Raw genomic sequence first — 25,016 nt, 5'->3', positions numbered from 1 at the left:
AATTCAGCAGCTTTTAAGCAAAATAAAGAGACAGCACAAGTAAGAGAAAAGAGTGAGGAATAATTCACCAACCAACACGTACACTAAAGCTCCCCACATACACTAAGATTTTTGAAATTCTCACAGAAACATACAATTGGCTTGATTTCCACCTTGGGCCTCAGAGAAATTCAGAAACACACACACACACACACACATCATTTAAAGTCTATCCACCTGCTATTAATCACAAGTTGAGAGCTAATAGGGAATATCACATAGATATAGACTTTATATAGAAATATATATTTAACTATCTATATAGGTATAGATAGTTAAATATCAAGTTTTCAAATTCCATCGTTTGGGGCTTCCCTGGAGGCACAGTGGTTGAGAGTCTGCCTGCTGACTCAGGAGACACAGGTTCCAGCCCTGGTCTGGGAGGATCCCACATGCCGCGGAGCAACTAAGCCCGTGCACCATAGCTCCTGAGCCTGAGTGCCACAACTGCTGGGGCCTGCGTGCCTGGAGGCCGTGCTCTGTGGCGGGAGAGGCCACCGCAATGGGAGGCCCGCGCACCGCAATGAGGAGTAGCCCCCGCTCGTCGCAACAAGGGAGGGCCCGTGTGCAGCAATGAAGACCCAACGCAGCCAAAAATAAATAAATAAATAATAAAATTCCATCATTTTCCAAAGTAAATTTTAAAAAAAATCCAAGGCTTTCCCCTTTTCCAATTACATTTCCCATTACACAATTTATCCCATCCCACCAAAGAATTCAAATTTTCACGTATGAGTCCCACAAGAATGAATGAAACAGTAAGCCCCTAATCATATACCTTGCAAAATCATTGTAATTATAGACGCTATAGATGCCTGATTGCTTTTTCTAGATTCCCCTCTAATCTGAAAATTTCTAATTACTTCAATTAAAACCATCACTCTAAAATGCCCTCTAACTCTCAAATTGTACTTAAAAAGTGAACTTACAGAAGATCAGAATAAAAAGGACATGTCACCCCAGCCAGGCATTCTGGGATACACTGCACGCATTCCTCAGCTTGGAGGATTCAGTAGGGAGAAGCCGTGGCAGGAGGGAGCATATTTCCACCACCACCCCCAAGCCCAACCCCATTCCATGTGCTTCCCCAGGGCAACATCTGCTGACCTGGAGGTGCACACCTCTGGAGAGTGGTAAGGGTTCTTTCTGACTCCGGGCCTCCCCTATACCCACCCAAGGGTGGCCAGACTTACAAGTATAGGCTATTACAAGTAGGGCTATTCGGCATTAAAACCTCCACCATTCTCTGACCATTTCTAAGTGAAGCATTTTCCCCACACATACTTCACCTCAGGTTCCCAACCATTGGTCTTAAAATACTTCTATTTCTCTCCTTTCAAGATTACTTTCCACTTATTTTATCCTTAATGTTTGGTGTTTTATCCTTTTTTCATCTTATGTGCATTTTAAATCACACTTTGTGTTATTTTATCAAATATACAAAAAAGTACAGAGAATAACATTAAGATAATCAACACCCATGTACCAGCTTAGCAAGACCTTAACATTTTGCCATATTTACTTCAGATCTTTTTGCAGAGGTCTGTTACAGCTGACACCCACTGTGAACCATCTTTCCCAGCTGCAATCCTCTTTCCTCCCTCCCTCCCTCCCTCCCTCCCCAGAGACAGCCACTCCCCTGGTGTTTAACATGCCCATGCACTTTAAAAACATTGTCAATACATACTATGTATTAATTATGGATATGCATATCATTTTGCACATTTTAAAACATCATATAAATGGCATCATACCGTACAAATCATTCTGCAACTTGCTTTTTCACTCAACATTGCATTCATTTTAACTGCTGCACAGAATTCCATTGTATGAATATACCATAATTCATTTTATCCATTCCCCTACTGATGGACTTTTAGGTTGTTTCCATTTCTTTACTCTTAAAAACAACGCTCTAATGAAGGCTCGTACACATCTTCTTGGGTAGCCCAGAAGCGGGCGGCAGAGTACGCACATCTTCACCTTGCCAAAGGGCTCTCCACAGTGATTGCACCAATTTACACTTTTCTCCAGCCGAGTATGAAAGTTTCCTTTGTTCCACATCCTCTCAAACACTTGGTGTTATGAGGTTTTTAAATTTTTGCCAATCTGATGGGTACGAAAGAGAGACTCCCAGTTTTTAATCTGCACATCCTGTAAGGACAACCATGTTTATTGACTATTTAGACCATCATTTTCATTTTTTTCAACTTTCACATTGCCGTTTGATTCTATCATCACCTTATGGTGATTAATAGTAGAGACTCTGCATCCAGGCTGCCTGGGTTCAAATTCTGGCTCCATCACACCCAGCTAGTGTCTGAGGACACTGCTTGACCTCCCCAGGTCTCAGGTTCCTCGTCTATAACGACAGAGCAGCACCTACCTCACGGGGTTGTGAGGGTTTTATGAGTTAATACACGCAGCATGCTCAGAACAGTGCCAGGGAGGTCGGATGCTATACCCTCAGCTCTTCCTGCAGCTGCTCAGCCTCATTCCCATAACGGACCTACCAACCCTCAGACGTGAGAGCTTCAAAACATCTCAATCTTGGTAACCCAGCTAAATGGCATGGGTCCTCCTGAGTCAATGGCACGTCTGAATCACTGGCAACATGTTCTTTTCTGAAGTCATATCAACTACTCACTTGGTCAGGAGTTATGTGTATTGCAGGTTCAGAAAACATTATCCCTACATTACTGAGCAAGTCATATAAACAATGAATGAGGTGGGAACAACAGTAAAACCAATGTGGCATAATGCCTCTGACATTAAATAAGCATCCAGCACATATTGGTGATTGCCTAATAGGGAAATGCTGCTGACCTGCCTCTAAAGAAAACTTCATTGGTGTTGAATCACAAACCTAGACCGGCAGGAAAGAGGTACAAGGATGGATGCACAACCCTGCTCTTGACCTTGACCTCACCAGGCTACCTGGCTTCTATACTTCTACTTTGATGCACCTCCTTCACAGCAGAGTTTTAGCGGGATCCTGCTTGAGTGTCTAGGATTCAACACTCACGAAAGAGGGCAGAAACCCCTGGTTTGCCTCTCAGCTCCCAGCGATCCCCTATGCAGAGGGGATGACCTTCCACCCAATCAAGGTTTCAGACAGGCGCCTCGATTTTCACAAGAGGCTAGCCAAGTTGCCCAACCTATTCATCCTGAAAGCATACAGATTGACCTTCAAACCACGCAGGATATCTGCAATTCTGGACCTAGCCAGAGGCAATAATCTAAAGACATTTGCAGCTCATTTCTTGTTAGAACCAGTTGAGGACAGTGGTATAGACGGAAGACTGTGTCAAGCCCATCCATTCCTCTAGACTAGATAGCCTCGGTTTATCCACGGCTTAAGCCATCTAAAAGCTGCATAACGTTAATACAGCGGTATTCTCCGAGGTGGTGATTTTATTTTCTTCTTTTTAAACTCTTGTATTTTCCAAATTTTCTACCATGAGAAAGTGTTCTGTTTATAATAAAAGAAAAACATACAGGTTATTTTTAAAAGCTTCATACTTGGAATATACTATAGTCCCCACTCCCACCTCCCAACGTAAGTGCTTTCCCTGAGCAACAACTAGTATCATATTCTCGGCTTTCATGAGAAAACTTAATGAAAAAAATTATTTATGAATCCCCAAACTGCACTCTCAGGGAGTTTCTTCCTTTGAACAGGAACGTTGCTGAGGTTCTTCTCTACTCCACCACTCAGTTCATATTAGCCATATAAGAAACTTCTTCCAGAACTAAACACCAGGAAAACAGTTTCACCTGAGCAACTGGTGTCCTCTTTCTTCATGGTCAGTGAGAATTATGTAACTTGTCGGGTATTCTCTTTTTATTTTGGGCAACAGAAAGGTAGATGCAAATATGAATTATAACCAATCACTAAGCAGGACCTTATGCCTGTGCAGCTTTATTCTAAGGATCCCAGGCTCTAACTTGGTTTTTTAGTTTGTTTTGTTTGTTTTTAATATTTTTCTACTGAGTGGATGTATTCTCGAAGCAACTCGAAACCCTTCTTACAATAAGGTAGGACACAGTTAAATGTAACTGTCATCTACACTGCTCAACATTAATGCTTAATATTTAAGTCCTAAAAATTTTAAACTGAGACAATAAAATCATGGTACAGTATCAACAATCTTTCTCAACTAATAAATAAAAGCTTAGTTGAACATGAGGAACTAAGAATTATGATTTCACTCCCAGAGTTAAACCATTAAATTTCTTTTCCTTCACTTATGAAGGATATTTACTTAATTTTTTCATAACAAGACAGAGGAAACAAATACAGCAAAAATTCTTCCAGAACTATACAGATTAGTTAATAGAGCAAAAGAAGGTAATATATTATAGGTGTTATAAACACAGACTTTGACATCATCAGATAAGATCTGTGTTCAAATCTTGGCATCACTGCATCATAGCTTGAAAAAAAATGGGGCAGGGTAGAACCAAATTCACAATTACTAACGGTATGAGTTTGCCCAAATGTAAAATGTGGAGAATAATTATCTATTAAATGTGTTGTGAGAATTAAATAACCTATACGAAGTGCTTAAAATAATGCATAGCATGTTATCCACTCAATCAGAATAGCTGTTTCTGTCATTGTTGTTTTTATATATAAAGCCTAAAGAGCTCTCTTCTAAGCACTTAACTATTTCTGCCGAAGAACTACTGAAGAATTTTCTTGCGAAACTGCAAAACAGAAATACTTCTCAAAGATCGGTATTTAACCTAACAATTCAGTGATTAGGCACTCTAACCAACTTACCTAAATTGTCCAGTGCGAAGAAAACAAAGAGCTCGGTTACCATAAAGAAGGTGATTTTCAGGTCTTTAAAAGAAAGAATGTTTCGTCAGTAAAGAACATTACATGCAAAACAAACATAACACAGAAATCATAAGGCATGAAATAATTTTCAAAAACTTTACATCTGTGTGGCAGAGCACAAAGAATATAGTTGTTGTTCCTTCACTTCCAGAGTAACTTGTTCAAACCAACTTAAACTTCCCTGTATTCAAAATGAAGATTAAAAAGTTCTACTTTTTCTGCCTAGCTCATAGGGCTGCTGCAAGGATCAAATGAGACATATTAAAAAACTAGCAAACTACAAGTATGCTATAACTGTACAGAACAGAATACTTATGTAAGTCAGAACTGTACCACCTTCACAAAGAACTCAAATAAAGGAAGCCTGTAAATTACAACAGTAATTTAAATAGCTTCATTTCGAGTTTTGTCCTTTTTGGTTTTATCTTACTGTTCCTCTACCTCTTCCTAGAAGAACAGAGCAGCAGGCTTTCAGATGTGGTGTGCTACCTGGATTCACTCATTCCCTGTGGAGATGGGTAAGACAGGAAAGAGAGTAGCTGTCTACAGCGCACCCTCCTAAGGCTGCTACGGTATTAGGTGGGCCAGCTAAGATGTCAGTAAGAGCCAGGTGAGGCACACTTGCAGGAATGCTACAAAATTCTAGCAGCTGAGCAAACAGAAGATGAGGTAGAGAGAACACATGCATTCTCTCAACAATTCCAACTATTACCCTTTAAAACTTCCCTCATAGAAAGCACAAATCCCTGAATGGGTGACATCTTAAGTACTAGTAACTAACCCTTTGTTACCAGTTAATAATTTGGAAGGAATTAGTGGAAGGGAAAACAAGAGCAAGAAAGAACAGATGACTCTGTACTGGAAAGCTTGGGAACAAAGTGGGGCAGGGTAGAAGCAAATTCCCAATTTTGTCTGATTCACTTGAGTTATACAACTTGATTAGTAAGTTCATCTACTCAGGTCATCTCATGCTTCTAATACCTATGGGTGAGAAAATATATACTGCATAGCAAACTGATGATATTCTCCAAATCCTCATCTTGTGTTTCTTTCTAATGACTAGCATTCTAACTTGATCTGCCACATAAAAAGGGTCTCATTGTTCTATTTTGCTCTTACCTACATTCAATGGCTCTGGTGTAATAGATAATAGCTATATCAAATCTTTCTTTGGAAAACTCTTCATTTCCTTTCATTTTCATTAGTTCTCCTTGCTGAGAAATCAAGGTAAAAGAAGACCCATCAATTAAATGCAAAGAGAATCAGTAACCCCAATATTTAAGAAAAATGGTTCTGGGTTTCTATCTCAGGTATCAGAAATAACCTGGGGGATTACTTAGGTAGAAAATGAGAATTCAATACCCAACATTTTAGAATATACATTTAAAGAAACCTGTCTGTCTCTAATGACTCAACGCTAACTCTGATAAAGGGATATTAAAAAGTAAACAAAGCCATCACATTATGAATAACACTAACAATTTACCCCTTGTGTACCGTATTTGGCAGGTCCACTTTTAAACAGACCTTGACATGCCTGCATATGCAGAAAAGAAATAAGATCCAAGTAGAATTTTAATGTTAGGTTAGAAAATGTGATGTTATTCAACAAACCTGAGTGCTTAAAAAATAATATATAAATCAATAACATATAGGCACTGTTGATTAGACTAACTGCCCCCCCCCCAAAAATGATGTGAACTACAGCAAGGATGAAATAAAAACAAAAAAAAACAACCAACAACAACAAAAAATGAAATCAAAGATGCTACAGATATAACTAAAACTTTTCAACTCAAACCTTCAAAATTTCAAAATAAACAAATTATTATTTACTGGATTATATCAATGGCTTTAGCTAGAGAATTAAGTAGAATATTAAATATTTTCCTAAATCCCTTTTTAAAAATTTAGTTAAAATCATATTTCCTATGAGTGAATTGTATGGCATGTGAATTACATGCAAATAAAGCTGGTGGCAAAGAAAAATCATATTCCCTCAACTAATTAAAAGCCTTTTAATTAAAAAAAAATCAAATTTCGATATTCAATTAACTCTTAAAATCTATAACATTAGAAAATTCTGATCAAGATGGCTTCCTCTTCCAAAAAAAATATTCCAATCAAAATTTATTAAAAATTTCCCTCAAACGTGTTATCAAATTTTATAGTAGTTCCTTGTGTACTGACAGCAGTTTTACTGAACTTTCCTCTAAGTGTTAATAAAAGTTCTAACAAGCAAATCTTAAAATATACTTACAAGTAAATATTTATTCTCACCTCTAGACACTCCGCACAACTTTGAGTTTTAAATTCTTCAAGCAAATTGCAGTTTTCTGTTACAACTTTAGTAATGTGATACTTGTCTAAATTTTATTTTTAGGAGAGAGTGAGAGAACATTTGTTTAAAAAAAACAAATTGCTATTGTTAATGTTCTAATTCTTAGGCTACGTAGGTTGAGGCTGTAAAGTTCAAGATATACTTTCTAAATAATGTTTCTTATAATCTTTTACATGTATCAACAATATATTTTTAATAAACAGCTGATAAAATGTTTCAAAAAACATTAGATTCATTGTGTGCTAAGAATCTAATCTGTTTTATTTCTAGCATTTAAAAATCTTGTTTATTACTACTCTAGTTCTAATTGTAGTTAACAGTGCTCTGTCATAACACATTCCAAATAGGCCTCATAATTACTCAAGTCAATTCAACAAACATTATTGAGCTATGGTGTCCCTGGCACGAAGTTTAACTAAAATTTCTGAAAACAAAAACCTGAGAAACTACTTTCTAAAATGTGTTTAATATAAAAAAAATGAAGAATTTAAAATGTCTTAATTCAACATTTTGACTCTCATGAATGTTAAAATTTGACATTTTTTGAAACATTATTCTCATTAAAATGTAATAAACTAATTAAAATGCAGTAGGTAATAACCAAAATTTATGTTAAAAATTTATCAGACATCATTTTCTGCATTTTAAGCTGTTCTATAAAAAAGATTTTAAGTGGTAAATAATAATTTTATTGCAACAAAACTATAGTTACGCTTCTAGCCAAACATATTCACTTCCAAGGCAAAAGCAGTACCTAAAATTTAAGACTGAAGAAAGAATTTTGGAAGGTGACCAAATAAAGTAAACTAATACTAAAGGGACAGATTAAGATTATAGAACAAAAACCCAAACTTTGAGATCAGAGAGACCTGACTTCTCATCTAGGTTCTACTACTTAATAGACTAAAGAAATATCACTTGACCTTTCAAAGTTTGCTCATTTCTAAAATAGGATCACAGCATCTACCTGGCAGAACTATTATAAAAAGAGAGAAAGAGTTAGAAACGAGCCCAAATGGGTGTCCAGTACATGATACTGGTCCTTTACTTCCACCATAAAATCTAGGCTATAATTAAAGGCTTCCAAAACAACGAAGAGAACAACCTCTATCAACGTAATACAGCCCACCGTCCAATAAACATCAGGAAAATCTGTCTTGGGGCTTTCCTGGTGGCACAGCGCTTAAGAATCCACCTGCCAATGCACGGGACACAGGTTCGAGCCCTGGTCCAAGAAGATCCCACATGCTACGGAGCAACTAAGCCCATGCGCCACAACTACTGAGCCCATGTGCCACAACTACGGAAGCCCGCACGCCGAGAGCCCATGCTCTGCAACGAGAAGCCACCATAATGAGAAGCCTGCACACCACAACAAAGAGTAGCCCCTCTCCCCACAACTAACCAACGCAGCCAAAAATAAGTAAATAAATTTATTTTAAAAACCTGTCTTCATATCTAAGATTAATTTCTAACACTCAGGTCAAGAGTATAAAATGTGCCCTCTACTCAAAATGGCAAATGGAAATGGCAAATTATCAGTCATTATCAACTAAAGAGCCAAATACTTCCTGTTTCAAGATCCCTATAAAAACACTACTAACACTCAAATATTTTAGAGAAAAATATTTCACAAGGTAAAAAATATATAAGGCAGCTTCATCATATATAAGAATAACAAATTCATCAGAGAAATGAAAATTATAATCTTAGCTCAGTTACTTCTCTTATGAATGAGAATACATAAGCCCCAATGTGGTCTCTTTGGGTATTATATATTAATAATATATGGCATACATTTGCTAGGATGTTTAAAAGGTATTAACATCACAGATATCGCCAAGACAGGAAATACAGAATAAAATTAACTACAGGGTTAAAGTTCTCTTATTCAGGCTTTTACTCATAAGAGAAAAACGTTTTTTAAAATCCTAAGATAAACAAGAAATCACAGCTACACATTCTATTTTCCAAAATAATACCTTTATAAAACTGAGTCAAGTAACAACTTAAAGCATTTATACTTACATTCAGTAAAGAAAATACTTAACATAGGCCAACAATTGTCAACTGCTCCTAACCTAGGTAAAATTGTTACATCGCCTGTGTATTTCACCCAATTCAAAGCTTCTTCCATTGCCAAGATTTTCTGTTTCAAAAAGAGGGATGAAAAATGTGATTTGTGTATTAATTATAAGTTTACATGTGGCATTATAAATTTATCTTATATAGTATTTCAGACTCTTATTACAAAACTTGTACAACCTCATGTTTTCATTACTCTAGCATGCAACCTAGAATAGCTAGATCCCAACACACAAGTTAACAGAGACCACAGACTCACATATGTTACATCTTCAGGTAACCTCAGGCCACCCTCAGAGCCCAGGATGCTGCTGCAATGATTAAAGACCTGGAAGTTGAGGTCTACAACCTGGCCAGAGGCTGCCCTAGGTAGCAGGAGAGTACAGTAACACAAGGAGAATGGGGGTCTCAGATTTCATCTAAACTGGGACTTCCATCCTGACCTTAAGATTAACAGTATCTATTAAGGTTCACGAAAGGGACTATGTACTTTAAATGGCCTGTGGCAAAGAGAAGAATAAGCATATAGGCAACAAGAGGAGGGCATGGTTGGTCAAACGAGCACTCAGTGCAATGACCTTCATGAAGGGTCGAGAGTTCACAGAAGTATAATTCATACTTCTTGTGTCGGAAAAGATTTCAGAAATTAAATAATGAAGTCATCAACACTGGTGTCGGGTTTAAGGGAAACATGTACATGTTTATGTCACCAGTAGCATTAAAAATTGGTTTATTGGGACTTTCCTGGCAGTCCAGTGGTTAGGACTCTGCGCTCTTACTGCTGAGGGCCCGGGTTCAATCCCTGGTCGGGGAGCTAAGATCCTACAATGTATCTGAAGATCATCTAGTAATTGTGTATCAAAAAATGTTCATACCAGGGGCCTAATAACTTCATTTGGGAGAGAACATATACCAGGTAAATAATCTAAAAGAGAAAAAGCAATCAACTTGTAAAAGAGGCTCAAAATTACACTACATATATGGGGGAAAAAATGATAATACTGCAAACCCCCCAAACAAGGAGATTGCTTAGGCAAAATATAGAAATCAGTACTACTAAATGCTACCTATAAAATGTTGACTCGGTGGGCCTAGTATTGATACAGGGGGCAATGAGAAGTGAGAAAACTGCCACTTACTCAAAGTGGTTGCATCGTATTCCCATGTTAACACTTACATTTTCTATTTTATAACCAATTCTCAATAAGCCTCCAATAAAGAATGAATCATTCTGCAAAACAGAAAAGACAAAACATTTTTTTCCTTATTCGGCCAATCATACTTTAATTTTCTAATGGAAAAAAAAATTCTACATTTTAGGAATACTACTCTATGTACATAGTAGTCCACTTTCTACAGCACTTTCATGCCCAATTTACCTCTTAAGGACCCTAAAACAAGTCAGAAATAGTCTTACACAGGGTTCTAATAATAAAATGATTTAGTTTAACTTCTAGATGTACAGATTTTAAACTTTCAGATGTATGGTTCATTACACCTAAATTTTTTTATAAAATTACATTGGCTGAGCTTCCCTGGTGGCGCAGTGGTTGGGAGGCCACCTGCCAACGCGGGGGACACAGGTTCAAACCCTGGTCAGGGAGCATCCCACATGCCGTGGAGCTGCTGAGCCTGTGTACCACAACTGCTGAGTCTGCGCTCTGGAGCCCGCGAGCCATAACTGCTGAAGCCCGTGCGCCACAACCACTGAGCCCGTGCTCCGCAACAAGAGAAGCCACTGCAATGAGAAGCCCCGCGCACCGCAACGAAGAGTAGCCCCCACTCTCCACAACCACAGAAAGCCCGCGCACAGCAACGAAGACCCAACGCAGCCAAAAATAAATAAATAAAAATTTTTAAAAATTACAGTGGCTGATACAAGTTGCTGCAAAGGATTAATCTGCAGGAAATAAGTATCAGAATGCCCTTTCTAAATTTAAGTTTGCAATCAGAATTACCAAGAAAAACACTTGGCTCCATAACCAAGTGAAATGAGAAAAATTATTAAACGGCTTTCAAGGGAAAAAAAAACCTCAGTGTAGTACAGGGATACCTCCTCAAACCTGACATGATTAAGTTTACCCCAAAGAAAAACTATTTGCTGTGGTGGTGCTAACAGTGGCATGATTTTACGTTACAAGATAGGACCCATCACTTTCCGAATCTGCGGCAAAGGCTTCTGTGAACCAGGTGCACACTTCCATTTGTGACAAATTCTAATGTCTATTTGTTAACGGCAAGGAGCAGGCCTGGTTCTCATCATGTCATGTCAGAACCACGAAAACAGCCATCTACCTGATCTCTCAAATACACAGCACAAACTCATGGACAGCAGAATAAGCTCAGGTTAACCATTACCCATTAGTCACTATAAATTAGTAACATGGGCCTAATACCATATAAATATCTGTATTCTTGAAATGCGGGAGGGGAACACATTCTATCACTTACCGCAGCTTTCTTTGCCAAATCCACAATATCTTCCATCAACTCAAGATGTTGTAATTTCTTCAAACTTATCTCAGAAGCATGAGAACTGCTTAAAGACAAATTTATTTTTTAAAAGATTAGGGTCTCATATATAAAATTCATTGAACCTTACACTTAACTATATGTTATACCTCAATTTAAACTATTTGAATAAAATTAAGTTCTCTTACTTCACTCTAGGTAATAAGTTGTTTATTAGGTAGACAAAATACTACACTTTTTTCTTTCTTCTGTATTATAATACTGGTATTTATAAACAAGCATATTAATTTTTCCTTATTCAGCTTCAAATCTACCATCTAACGCTCTTCAGAGTTTCATTCATTATAATGTTACCATGATTATTCATTTATATCCAAATCCCAAGTATTAACTTTTCCAGTCTATTAAACAAAAGTAGAGTTGAACAGTATACAAGAATGAGACATAAGCCTTCCATTGCACTTGGCATTCCTCAGTACTGGGCAACACACTCACCACTGTTCACACAAAATGGGTTAACAAGCAGTAACTTACTTCGCCTCCACACAGGGATGCAACCGTGATATTACAGAACTGTGCTGACGTTGAAACAGAAGTGGCCAGAAGACGTGTATTTTAATGGCATCACAGTAATCTTGCAGGATAGAAATAGGTTTACTACACCACATAGTGCAGATATCAAACTCTTAATTAAAAAGAAAAAGTTTTAAATTAATATTTTGTGCCTCATTTTGGAATGAATCAACACTGTCAAAGGAAAAGACAAAAATGGATATGGAAAGGTAAGAAATGAATGGATGAAATATTTTAACCTGTCAGATGTTAAGAATATCTAAGTGTTAGCTAAAACTCCATTTTAACAAGGAAAGGTTTTTTAATTTCTAGCTAAAAAGGATAATAAAGAACAAACTTTGTAAAGATGTATAAGTCTGTTATGTTGATGTGAATGCATGAACCTTCCTTGATAGCTGTTTCAACAAATTAAAATTAAAATACCAAAGTACTCACCTAAGTTTCCCTCACTTTGGGTATAATCTTTATACTGTCTACCCTGAAAAAGAAAAAAATTCTTTTGACTTGTATCTGGTAAATGCAAAAGTAACAGTTCTTGATTTTTAATGTAAGGGTTATCAATACTAAACTAAAAACTTAAAGTACATTTACTTTTCCACTTTGAATACAACATCTTCAACCAATGAGTCTTTTGGCCTTTTTCAGTGTTTCCCCAAGTCTGTTTCTATGGCTCTCCCTGAGAGCCTTTAGTCTAGTCTCCAGTCAGAAAACAAGCCTTCACCAGCACTGCACATTCTCCTTGTTGAGGCACTGCTTACTTCCCCGTCTGAAATGACCTCTTCAAAAGCCATACATATCTCCCTATCAAATCTTGTGTAGCACAAAAATATCTTTACTCAGACAGCTCTATACCACAAAACCTTCAAGAAGTAAATCTAAGGTTCTCCTAAGAAGGAAAAAAAAATGTATAACTATGTATGGTGATGGACGTTAACTAAACTCATTGTGCTGATCTCATGATATATACATACATTGAATCCTTATGTTGTACATCTGAAACTAATGTCATATGTCGATGATACCTCAATTTTTTAAAAAAATAAACCTTTAAGAATACATAATGTTAAAAACAAAAAGTTAAGGGGACTTCCCTGGCGGTCCAGTAGTTAAGACTGCACTTCCACTGCAGAGGGCACGGGTGTGATCCCCTGGTCAGAAAACTAAGATCCCGCATGCCATGCAGTGTTAAAAAAAAAAAAAAAAAAAAGTTAAGAAATCTACTTACCACCCCGTCACAGTAAAGTTGAGTCACACGAACATAATCATTGGACATAAATTCGGAAGCAAAGACACAATCATCCACATAAGGGCACTCTTCTAACAAGGCATAATCTGCTACGGTGAAATTTCCCAGGGCAAAATCGTCCATGGTGCACCCTCCTAAGGACACAACAAAACCCAAATCCATAATCAAATCATTTGAGCTGATATGAGAAGCAGTTTTCCTAGCTTCTATAGTATATCTGAAAAATACCTGGAACTTACGCCCCAAGGAAATAACTCCAATGAGAACACTGAGCTCTGGAAGATTCTCAACCTCATTTGCTAGTCTTTCCCCTTGACTCTCCTCGAGTTATCAGTTTAACCTATTTCTTCCTTTTGTCAGGTTCAAAGAATCACCATCTCTACCCTGAATTTAACTGTTTACATGTCTCCTTTAGATGGAAGATAAGTAAGGGCATCTTATTCATCTTTGTATGTGCCTAGATGAATGAACAAAAGACATCCTTCCACTGCTGCCCTTTTACCCCAACTGCTTTTACTGCCTCTGTGAAATATGCTGTTTCATCATACAGAAACTCTGCCCCATTCTCAACCTCCTGGCTGGGACTAAACCCTGACTGCACCGAGAAAACGGTTTCCTCTCAGCTGTTCATATTCTCCTATCCATGCCTCAGTGTGTGTGTCTGTCTCGGGCAAAGGGGCAGAGCTGAAGTGGTACAGGGAGAGTACGTAGCCTCCTAACCCCTCACAGCCGCATCCAGACCTGCCATCTTCCCAGCAATCGCTGCTCCTAACGCTCTCACAACAGCTACAGCAGCACGGCAACGCCCCTTACATTATCAGTGACCATGCTCTTTAAACAAGTACTTCAGTGGGGGGACGGGGAATTAGGGCTAGAGTTTCAGACTAAAGTGTAGTCCCCTGAAGAAAGTTCAGTAACAAAAATGTATAGCTATCAGTGAATAGCTACAAAACCTAAACATCACTGGAAAATGCAGCATTTTATTACTTGTAACTCTTGCCCAAGTAGTGGCTTTCTTTTCCTATCATCACCAGTACCACCATTATCACCACTTTTTATACCTGTTCACTTCATCACTATTATCCCACTACCGTTATGATAAACCAAGTTTCTTTTTTCCCAAGCAAGACCACCATGAGTCCTTGGAAAACACATCTGTTTAAGTAATCCTTCCTCTTATGCCCAATTTGCTGTACAACAACCTCACAATATCAGAAGTGAAGACCAACAACCACCTTCCTAGCAAACTGCCGGTACCATTTGTCCTATGTTGTACCAGGCGTTTTACACGTACCACCTCACTGATCCTCACAGCAGTTCTTTGCAGGCCCAATTATTATCACAGTCACTGTACAGATGGAAAACATGCATAGCAAAACTAAGTAATCTGCTCAAGGTCACCAAGCTAGGCAGGATTCAAACCTAGGTCTTCCGATTCCACAGTTTCCTCTCAAACACTGTATTTCACTAGATCTACGTTTCGTTGTCACTGCCGTCTAGCTGCCTCCTGGCTGTTGTCATGTTTAAGAACACAGGCACCTGGTTCACAGTGTTCGCCTCTTTCCTCCGAGCATCATTCCAGCCACACCAACGTCCATGTGGACGACCCTTCAGGACTCTAGCCTGGCAGTGCAACCACCTTCTCAACTAAAATGAAATCTGCGGCCCACCTCACCTAGGCTCTTCCTTCACAAGGCCACACCTTGGACCACTGCCCAGGTCTAAACAAGTTTTTAAATCTTTAACTCTGATTAGCTCCTCTCCAACCACACCCAGGAATCATTACGACTTACGTCTCCCCTATCTCCTACCACATTCTTCAACCTCATCAAGAATTCTTCCTCTTCTGCCATTCAAATCCTCCATTCTCGTTTATTTTCACTTTCCTAATATTGGGTTTCCACTTCCACCATTTAAGGGAAGCTGCTTCAATAAAGCCGTTGGCAACCTTTTCCAGTAGACTGGATATCTACAATGTCTGGAACCTGACCTGTCCTGGATGAAGAACAATACTTCCAGAGTTTAGAGAATTTAACTCCAAAAGTAAACAATGACTGGAAAAAATATGAAGACATTTTAGCACCCAACGTATGGCACATAATATGGGACATATGCTATTCTGGGAAATATATACACTTTTAAACTCATTTGTCTTGCAAATGTTTTTTTGTATATAAATACAGAAAGAGCCAAGAACGGTCTGTCACAGCCCACACATCACCATCGTGGCATCAGTTACAATACAATTAACATGCTCATACCTGGCAGACTGAGCCACTGTGACACCATGCTGGTCAGTCACAGCCTGGCATATCTCACTGATACCATGCCCTGCACCAACTGCACCGTAATTACGACACTGGTGTTATTTTTATTTTCTGTTTTGTTTTAACCAGAGAGGCGATGCGGCATAGTGGTTAAGAGCATAGACTCTGGAACCAGACTGCCTGGGCTTGAATCCTGGCTCTGTTTCCTGAGTGTGTGATCTTGGACAAGTTACTTAACCTCTGTAGGCTTCAGTTTCCTCACTTAATCAAATGAGGACAGCAATCCTACCTATCTGATTAATCCATTAACACATTTAAAGTGCTTTTAACAGCACACAGTGTATAGGAAACGCTACAAATATCAGCTATCATTAACATATTAGATGAATGTTTTTTTAATCCGCTATTTGGATGCCTCTAACTAAATGGTCTCCCTTAATTGCTAATTCCAAAGAGCACTTTTCAGCTTACGACTTACTTGACGCTGTTGACCACTTCCTCCTTCTCAGAACTCTTCATTTGGACTCCAAAGACCATCTTCTCCTGGTTCTCCTCCTATTCTTCTGGCTGCTCTTCCTCAGTCTCCATGGCTCTTCTTCTCCATTCCCCGCCACCCAAATGTCAACTCTCTTTTCTTCTCACGCTTACTCTCTCCTTGGGTGACCTTATCCACCATACCCATGCCTTAAAACAGCACTTTCTGAACTTCCATCATTTGCATAGCTTCACCACAATTTTTGCCATTTCCACAGATCCCATGTATTTTATTTACTTAATATTCTCTTCTTTTGGGGCTCACCTGGTCTAAGTGATAATATCCATGATATTACAGGTTTGAAATACAGCTTACGTTTTTCAGACACGTTAAATTCCTATTTTTTTTATCTGTGTACTACTTTAAATTACCTCATACTCACTGTAGCAAACCACAGCTGACATGTCCAAATGCTGAAGACTCTCAAATCTCTCCAGGCTGGGTTGCATCTCATGACTTCTAGACCCTCCCTATCGACTGCTACTGGGTCTTAACCAAGATGTCCCGCAAGCCTCTCAGATTCAGTAAGTTCAAAAACAAACATCTTTTTCCTCAAGAACAAATGAAACCAAGTTCTTTCCTCTTTCTGTATATTACCAGTTAATTGCTCTACATGCCACCTGGTTACCCAAACCAGAAATCTGGAGGTCAGTCTACACTCCCCCAGTCTCCTTCAACACTCCTAACCAACCTGACCATGAAGTCCTGTCCTTTCGACTCCTCTAAGGAATCCAAAATTAGCACACATACACCTCTTCATGCCCACTGCCAATGCCTTGGTTGCAGCTCCACCTTTTCTCCTCTGAACTACTTAAACAAGCAGTCTCCTAACGGGTGACTTGCCTTCAATCTTGGCATCCCCGAAAACTCTGATCATAACACTTCACTGCTTAAAATAATTCAGAAGCTTCTCATCATCTTCAGGATAAAGTCCAAACTCCTTACTATAGCACAGAAGGCCTTTTGTGATCCTGTTCCTGCATTTCTCTAGTCACTCCATGACATGCAACGTAGAAGCCAGTCATACTCAGCTGCCTGGCACTTCTAAACAAACCTTATTCTGCAACCACAATGCCTACCAATCCTTAATACTCGATTCCAGGAAGCATTTCCTGAACTTCTCACTACCACCAAGTTTATTTTTGCACCGCTTCTCTGTAAGCCCCGAGCACCCTGCTCATATCTTTTTGACAGCAATTTTTATACTGTTTGGTCATTACAGGTTTCTCTCTGTAGGTTCACTATGTCCAGAGGGCACACTGTGCCCTACTCATCTTGATTCCGTATCTCAGTGCTTCCCAAATTTTTAATTTGCATACCCCAAAGTAGAAAACTTTGCCAAACCCACTTGTCAACTGTACTGTTACCTATTTAATATTTTTATTTAGACTAACTCAAATTTTAACTTAGATGTAAACTTGTTTTAATGGAAAGTTTGTTACCACCAAGAAATCTTAAGTTTGGTAGGACAGAATTTTTTTTCCTAACACATACTAAAATGAATATACTACAAAAATTAAATACTAATGTAAAGGACTTCTGAGCCCATCAATTATGATGAACTAATGGGGCACTCCATGACTGCAAAACAAAGTGGATGCTAGATTTTTAAAATTTTGCTGAGCTCATAGAAATAGCCAACATTTAAAACCACCCTTTCCCCCCAAAGCAACAAGCCTCTAGCTAGAAACTAAACCTGACAGTCAACAATGATAAATCATAATGCCAAGAGCAATAGTGGGATCATGGGCCAGAAGCAAAGTGAGAAAACTGAAAGGTTGGTCCCACATAAAGCTCCCAGCCAAAGCTAATACAAATCCTATCAGAAGGAAAGTACCCCCAAATCAGACTCTCAAAATTCCCACAGAGAAAGATCAATCAATCAAGAGTTCATCACTGAAAATCTCTAAGCACAGGAGGTGACAATCCACCATAAGAAAGGCAACAGAAAAAACAAGCAATAAATTTAGACCCCTGAGGACATCAAACATTGGGACTGCCAGTCTACAGAATATAGATTCAAAAAAATGAGCAAGCAACATGAGACTATAAAAAATGACTGGGTATAGCTAAAAAAGAACCGAGTGATACTTTAAGAAACTAAAAATATAATTGTTAAAAGTAAAGGAAAATAAAACACATGGGTCAAACAGATGATCAGGCACAGGTGAAGAGAAAACTGACGAACAAGAACACATGCATGATGAAATCACCCAGCAATTTAAGTTCCGGTAAAGATACAAGGAAATGAAAAATGTGAAAGATGAAAAGTGATCTGGAAACAGCCTCATACATATATATCCAGTTAAATTTCCGGAAGGAGAAAATAGATAAAATCAGAGAGAAAGTATTTAAAGGACACAAGGCTCAGAATCTGCTAGACCTCATGAAGACAAAATTCTGAATCAGGAAACACATGTATCCAAAATAGGATAAATAAAAAGTAATAATCATCTAGACTTAGAAGTGAAGATGTAAACCAAAGACAGAAAATCCAATGCAGCGAGAAGAAAAATAATATTTTCTTCAAATTACCATAAATAAAACTGGCAGCAGACAACTTTGCATGTAGAATAATATATTTACCATATAAGCAGAAAATAAAGCATCAACCTAGAACTGTATACCCATCAAAATTATCCTCAAGAACAAGGGTAAAATAAAAATAATTTTAGATAAAAAAATGAGTTGACCACCAAGAGACCTGAACTAACTTCTAAAAGTACCAATTAAAAATCATAAATTACCTGACTGGATTAAAAGAAAAATCTAGTAATATATTCTTCATAAGAGATACCTAAAATCTAAGGACATAAGAAAAGTGACATGAAAATGAAGAAAAAGGTTATTCCAGGTAAATTACCACCAAAAGAAAGGTGGGACAGACCAAATAGACCCCAAGACAAAAATCAAAATTAAGCATGGAGAGAACCACAACATAACAGAAAAGGTTCAACCCACTAGGAAAACAATGTTTAGCTTGCATGTATCTAATCAAATAGTCTCAAAATACATAAAAAGAAAAACTGTTAGAACTACAGGAAGTCTGTTAGAAGGTAACAGTGGAAGACTACATCTCTCTCATGTAGGTCAAACAACTGAAAATTAATATAGACAGTCTGAACAACACAATTTACAAGCCTGATCTAACACATACATAACAACTAGAGAATACATACTCTTCACAAGTACACACAGAATAGTTATCACAATTCCCTATGTACAAGGCCATAAAGCAAGGGCAAACAAATGTTTTTAGAAAGATAAAATATACAATACATTCTCTGACAACACAATTAAGAAATGCACGAAAAGAAAAAACGTTAATGAAGAAACATTTGGACATTTTAAAGCATATTTTAAAGAAAACTTTAAAACACATAAGTCAGAGAAGAAATCAAAATAGGAATTTTAATAATACTTAAATTTAAAAATTAATGAAAATACCATAAATTAAACCATGTTACATAAAGCAAAAATGAACTGTGAGGAAGCGTATAGCTTTACATGCTTGTAGTAGGAAACAGGAATGACTGAAAATTAGTAAGTTAATCATGCAATTTAAGTTAGAAAAATAATAAACAATAAACTCAAAGAAGGAAAAGGAAGGAAATCATAAAGGAGACAAAAATCAATGAACTAAAAAACAAAAATATAATAGAACAAATGAGGCCAAAGATTCATCCTCTGGCAAGATTAATAAAATAGACAAACTTCTGGCAAAATTTAAAGAAAAAAACGTCGCACACAAATAATATTCAAAATGAGAAAAGGGAACATACCTACAAGTAAAAGAGATTAAAGAGAATTAAGACAATACCATGAACCTGATGCCAATAAATTTTTAAAAATAAATAAATAGGGCTTCCCTGGTGGCGCAGTGGTTGAGCGTCCGCCTGCCGATGCAGGGGACACGGGTTCATGCCCCGGTCCGGGAAGATCCCACATGCCGCAGAGTGGCTGGGCCCATGAGCCATGGCCGCTGAGCCTGCGTGTCCGGAGCCTGTGCTCCGCAACGGGAGAGGCCACGGCAGTGAGAGGCCCGCGTACCCAAAAAGTAAATAAATGAATAAAACTGACCAAAACTGACTAAAAGAAATGGAAAACCTGAAGTCCTATTACTATTCAATTGCTAATTATCAACAATTTACAGTCCTCTACACACAAAAAATTAGATCCAAATGATCTCACAGATAAATGCTACCAAACTTTTCGTTGTTGTTCAGCAGATCACTAGTGAACAGAGGGCCAATTCGATACACGGAGTGAGGTCAATTGTAGCCACATGGGGGGAAAAAATGAATGTGGATCATTACCTCACACCATATACAAAAACCAGTACCAGATGGATTATGAACTTAAATGTGAAAGGCGTCATTTAAAAACTTCTAAAGAGAAACACAAGAGAATGACTTTATAATCCCAGGGCAGGGAAAGTTTCCAATTAGATTACATTAAAATTAAGAACTTCTGTTCAGCAACATACACCATGAAGTGCAAAAAGACAGACCATGAACTAGAAGAAATTTACAACATGTATACTCAATAAAGGATCGATGTTACCAGTTTGTTTTAAAAGACACCCCAACAGAAAAATGGGTAAAAGATATGACGAGGTATTTTTTTGTGAACAAAAAGGACAGATGGTTCACAGACAAATGAAAAGATGCTCAAACTCATTAACAATCAAGAAATACAAATTAAAACCACAATGCACACCATTTCATACCCATCTGATTGATAAATATTAAGAAGTCTAAAAGTAATAAGTATTGCAGAGAATACAGATCAACTATAACTCTTACACACTGCTAATCAAAGTATACAAATTGACAAAACTGCTTGCCAAAGTATAAGCCGGTACAACCACTTCAGAAAACAATTTGGTATCATTTTGTAAAGCTGAACATTCATACCCCAAAACCCAGCAATTCCACTTCTAGCAAATAGCTTACCACAGTGGTATTCCAATATTTTTTTACTCACAAACCACAACGCTTTAAAAATTACATATTCTTCACACTTTAAAATGACATCTAAAAGATTTCAGCCCCAAGTTTAAATAATTGCAAAGGATGAATTTCTAGAGCATCACAGTGACATTTTAAAACTGACATATCATTGGTTTAAAATGTCATAATTATTACAGCATAAAGTTGATAAAAAAATAACTAGTATATATAATGATAATTAAACGTAAAAGTTATATTTCATTGGAAATGCAGCTCTTGAGGAGATGGGAAGTATCTGGATTAAAAGAGGTGTTTCCTAACACTACAGCTGCATGTATTTTAGATTAGCCTTTTGTTTTCCATGGAGAGTTTTTCAACTGGGACACTACCCTGGTAAGATTCCATATGGGTGAGCGCTATGCATTCCTAATTTAAGGCAGAAGTGCTACTGTGAGAGGGAAGGTGGGAAAGTAGAACCAGGAGGAAGTTTCTGTCACAGGCTTCGGCATTACCAGTTTTACGAAAGGGTACACGTGGAATTTAATGATCACAAATTGATTCATTAATATTACCTGTGCCCAAGTACTCCTCAGAAAATCTTTATTACTTCCCCAGAGGTCATATACCCCAGTGTGAAAAGTAGAGAAATTCTTGCAACTATGTACCAGAAGATATGTACAAGAATCTTCAAAATAGCAAAACCTAGAAACAACCAAAATGTTCATCAACAGAAGAACACATACACTGTGTTATATTCACCCACAGAATATTACACAGCTGTGAAAATTAATGACATATCTATACTGAGTATCAGTGACTCTTAGAAACATAACATTGAGTGAAATAAGCAAGACCCAGAAAGCTGTATCCAGTATTCCTTTTTTTAAATTCAAAAACAATAGAAACCACACAATACATTGTTGAGGGATGTATACATATCTGATAAAATTATTTTTAAAAAAACAAGGAATGACACACACAATTTAGGATAGTCACTCTGGAGGTGAGCACATTCAATATCCGTCATTTTGATTCCTGGATTGATCATTTTGATTCTTGGATTGAGTGGTGGGTTGATAGGTGTTCATTTTATTGTTTTGCTTCACAACTTGCATATATGTTACATATTTTGAAGGTATCAAACATTACATTAGAGGAAAGAAGATTTTTAAAAAACCGTTCATCATATGCAAAAAAGTATTTAATTAAATCACCTCACCTGCTATTGGAGAGGTACATCTAACATACCATGGAATTATCTTACATCAACCATTGGAACTGATACATTAGGTACAAAATAAATGTTTACTGGAATTAATCTTATGAGAACCAAATGAGATAAAGACTGAGCCAGTTAACTGTGAGAGATGAACCCATAGGCTGACACAGGGCTAGAGCAGAAGCCAAGGTGGGTGCAAGCAAATTTAGCTGCAAGCTAAAGTTATAAGGAAGCTGGTCAGTAAAGAGAAGGCAAAAATGTAAAAGTCTGGTAACATACAGTGTTAGCAAGGGTGTGACAAATGGGTGTCCTCACTCAATACCAGTGAGAGTGAAAATTAGTGCAACCACTTTGAGAGCTTCTGTGATATTTAGTTACGTTGAAGATGCATATTTCCTAGTATAGAGCAAATCCAATACTAGGTGTATTTTCTCGAGAAACTTCCAAACGTGTGCACAAAGCAGACAAGTACAAAGATGTTTATTGCAGGATTGTTTTTTTAGAGTCCAAAACCAGAAACAAAGCCCATCAACAGGAAAACGGATAAGTAAATTATGGTATATTCATACAATGGAATTCTATACCAGCAATTAAAATGAATGAACCAAACACAATTATCCAATTTATTCATATGTAAGTCTGAAAATGTGATGCTGATCGAAAAAAGCAAGTTGCAAAAAGACACATTGTTTAATACCATTAAAGTTTAAAACACACAACACTATATATTGTTTATGGATCCACCGTGATCAAAGTATAAAATATGCAAGGGAATGATATACACAAACCTAAACACGGTGACAACCTCTACGTAAGGAGGGGCAGGAACTGAGAGCACCTCCGTATTTTGCAATTTTAGTTCTTTTAGATTAAAAAGAGGATCTGAAGTAAATTCGGCAAAATAATTACATCTGTAAATCTTAATCATGGATTGGTTAGATACCCCTCTGTATTTTATGTGTGAAATCTTCCAGAAATTAAAAAAAAAGAAAAAACCGGAAAATTAGGCAAGAGCAAGAAAATTGAGCAAATGAACAACGAGAAACAGACACCGAAACGCAGCCCTTGAGCGCAGAGCACGAACCTTTGAGCAAGAGGCGTAGCTGGGTCTCTAATGGGTAATGGGTCTCTAATACGATAAAAGGCAAATTTCCTACAATACAGAATGTCCTAGCTAGAGCTGTAATTATGAGGAAACTGCTCCCAAGACGGGAGTAAAACCTGTAAGATGTCTACCTTGTTTCCCTCGCCATGACGCCAGGCAGAATCAAGAGAGTTAATTTACGTGAACGCCATAAACCACTATATGAACCGTTGAGTATTATCAAGAACGGCCAGGATAGGCTAAAAGGTATTTGCCCAGGTGTCGTGTGCATATTATTTTGGAAGGAGTCTGCAATCGAAGGTCTTTGGGCGTGTAGGGCGCCTCTGAAAATAGTACGCCACACTGGTATCAATCAACATTCACCTTGCCTTGACTCCATTTTTGGCCCTTGGCCCCCTTATTCCATCCCCAAAACAGGCTGGCTCGACCGGCCACACCTGACATCGTAAATATTACGGCGCAGCTGGCCAGACCCGCTGCTGTCCCCCCTTCCCATTAGCGCTGGGGGAGGAAGGATGCTCCGAAGAGGCGCAGGGGACGGGGTAGCACTGAACTGATTTCTCCCTCCCCGTCCCCTCCCCGCGCTCGGCAGCCATTCTCACGAAAACAGGTGGCGCAGATGTAGAGAACACAAGACAGAGGAGGGGCGTGCAAGAACGTTCACGAACACTCGCGAACGACGACCTGATCACGCACTCGACAGGACCCAGGCGCAACGCGCGCGCGGGGACACGCGAGGACGCACCGCCGGGCGGACGATGCTGCAGGCGGGAGTCTCGACTACAGGAGGCGCGGCCACGCGCGCGGAGGAGGCGCACCCCCGGAGAGAGGCAGTGACACAAACGGGGGCTCCCACACCGCCAGGGTGCCCACGCCGTCGCCGGGAAGAACCAGCGCGGACACAAAGGAGCCGGGAGGGGACACACGGGGCCGTGCCCACCCGCGCTCAGGCCGGCGGACCCTCCGCCTAGCGAAGGTGTCACCCGCGCACCGACTGGGGCGAGGGTGCGCGTGCGGCCGGGGGATGCGCACACAAAGGGGCTTCTCCCACCTTCGCACAGAAGCCCGGAGGGGGCCACACTTAAAGAAGGAGGACACCAGACAAAGGAAACACACCCACTGAGGCCGACAAAAGCGACCACACACTCCCGCTCTGCACCGGCACCCAACCCGCGCACACACACCGCGGGCGCCACGGCCAACGACGCGGGGCGACGCGCACACACCCACACTCACCACACACCCACGGAGGGGGTGTGGAGGGCCCCTCTCCCCGGGCATCTCGGCTGCAGCGCGACAAGGTGACACATCCGGAAGCCCTGCCGCGCGCCAGGTG

The 25,016-nt window shown here is 38.8% G+C and overlaps 1 protein-coding gene across 4 annotated transcripts in view; it reads right to left on the bottom strand.

The window, feature by feature from the left end:
• TTC3 (tetratricopeptide repeat domain 3) overlaps positions 1–24,970 on the bottom strand; it is a 132,657-nt gene extending 107,687 nt beyond the window's left edge. For 2 of the 4 annotated variants that reach the window (XM_024758265.1, XM_024758267.1), the window contains exons 1-10: positions 24,917–24,970; positions 13,582–13,736; positions 12,792–12,834; positions 12,318–12,468; positions 11,763–11,850; positions 10,489–10,542; positions 9,255–9,375; positions 7,166–7,251; positions 6,005–6,099; positions 4,826–4,888 (exon numbers count right to left, since the gene is read on the bottom strand). In XM_024758265.1, the coding sequence (XP_024614033.1) occupies positions 4,826–4,888; positions 6,005–6,099; positions 7,166–7,251; positions 9,255–9,375; positions 10,489–10,542; positions 11,763–11,850; positions 12,318–12,468; positions 12,792–12,834; positions 13,582–13,725 (845 nt within the window). In that variant the 5' untranslated portion in view covers positions 13,726–13,736; positions 24,917–24,970. Of the gene's footprint in view, positions 1–4,825; positions 4,889–6,004; positions 6,100–7,165; positions 7,252–9,254; positions 9,376–10,488; positions 10,543–11,762; positions 11,851–12,317; positions 12,469–12,791; positions 12,835–13,581; positions 13,765–24,916 lie in introns of those variants that run through there. The other 2 variants (XM_024758266.1, XM_024758263.1) reach the window with 2 other exon arrangements.
• Between the last annotated feature and the right edge of the window lie 46 nt (positions 24,971–25,016).

The sequence above is a fragment of the Neophocaena asiaeorientalis genome, unplaced genomic scaffold, assembly GCF_003031525.2.
Source record: "Neophocaena asiaeorientalis asiaeorientalis breed wild unplaced genomic scaffold, Neophocaena_asiaeorientalis_V1.1 scaffold45, whole genome shotgun sequence".
Lineage (NCBI taxonomy): Eukaryota > Metazoa > Chordata > Mammalia > Artiodactyla > Phocoenidae > Neophocaena > Neophocaena asiaeorientalis.
The sequence above is the reverse complement of the archived record's forward strand: the minus strand, read 5'-3'. Positions and strand labels throughout refer to the sequence as shown.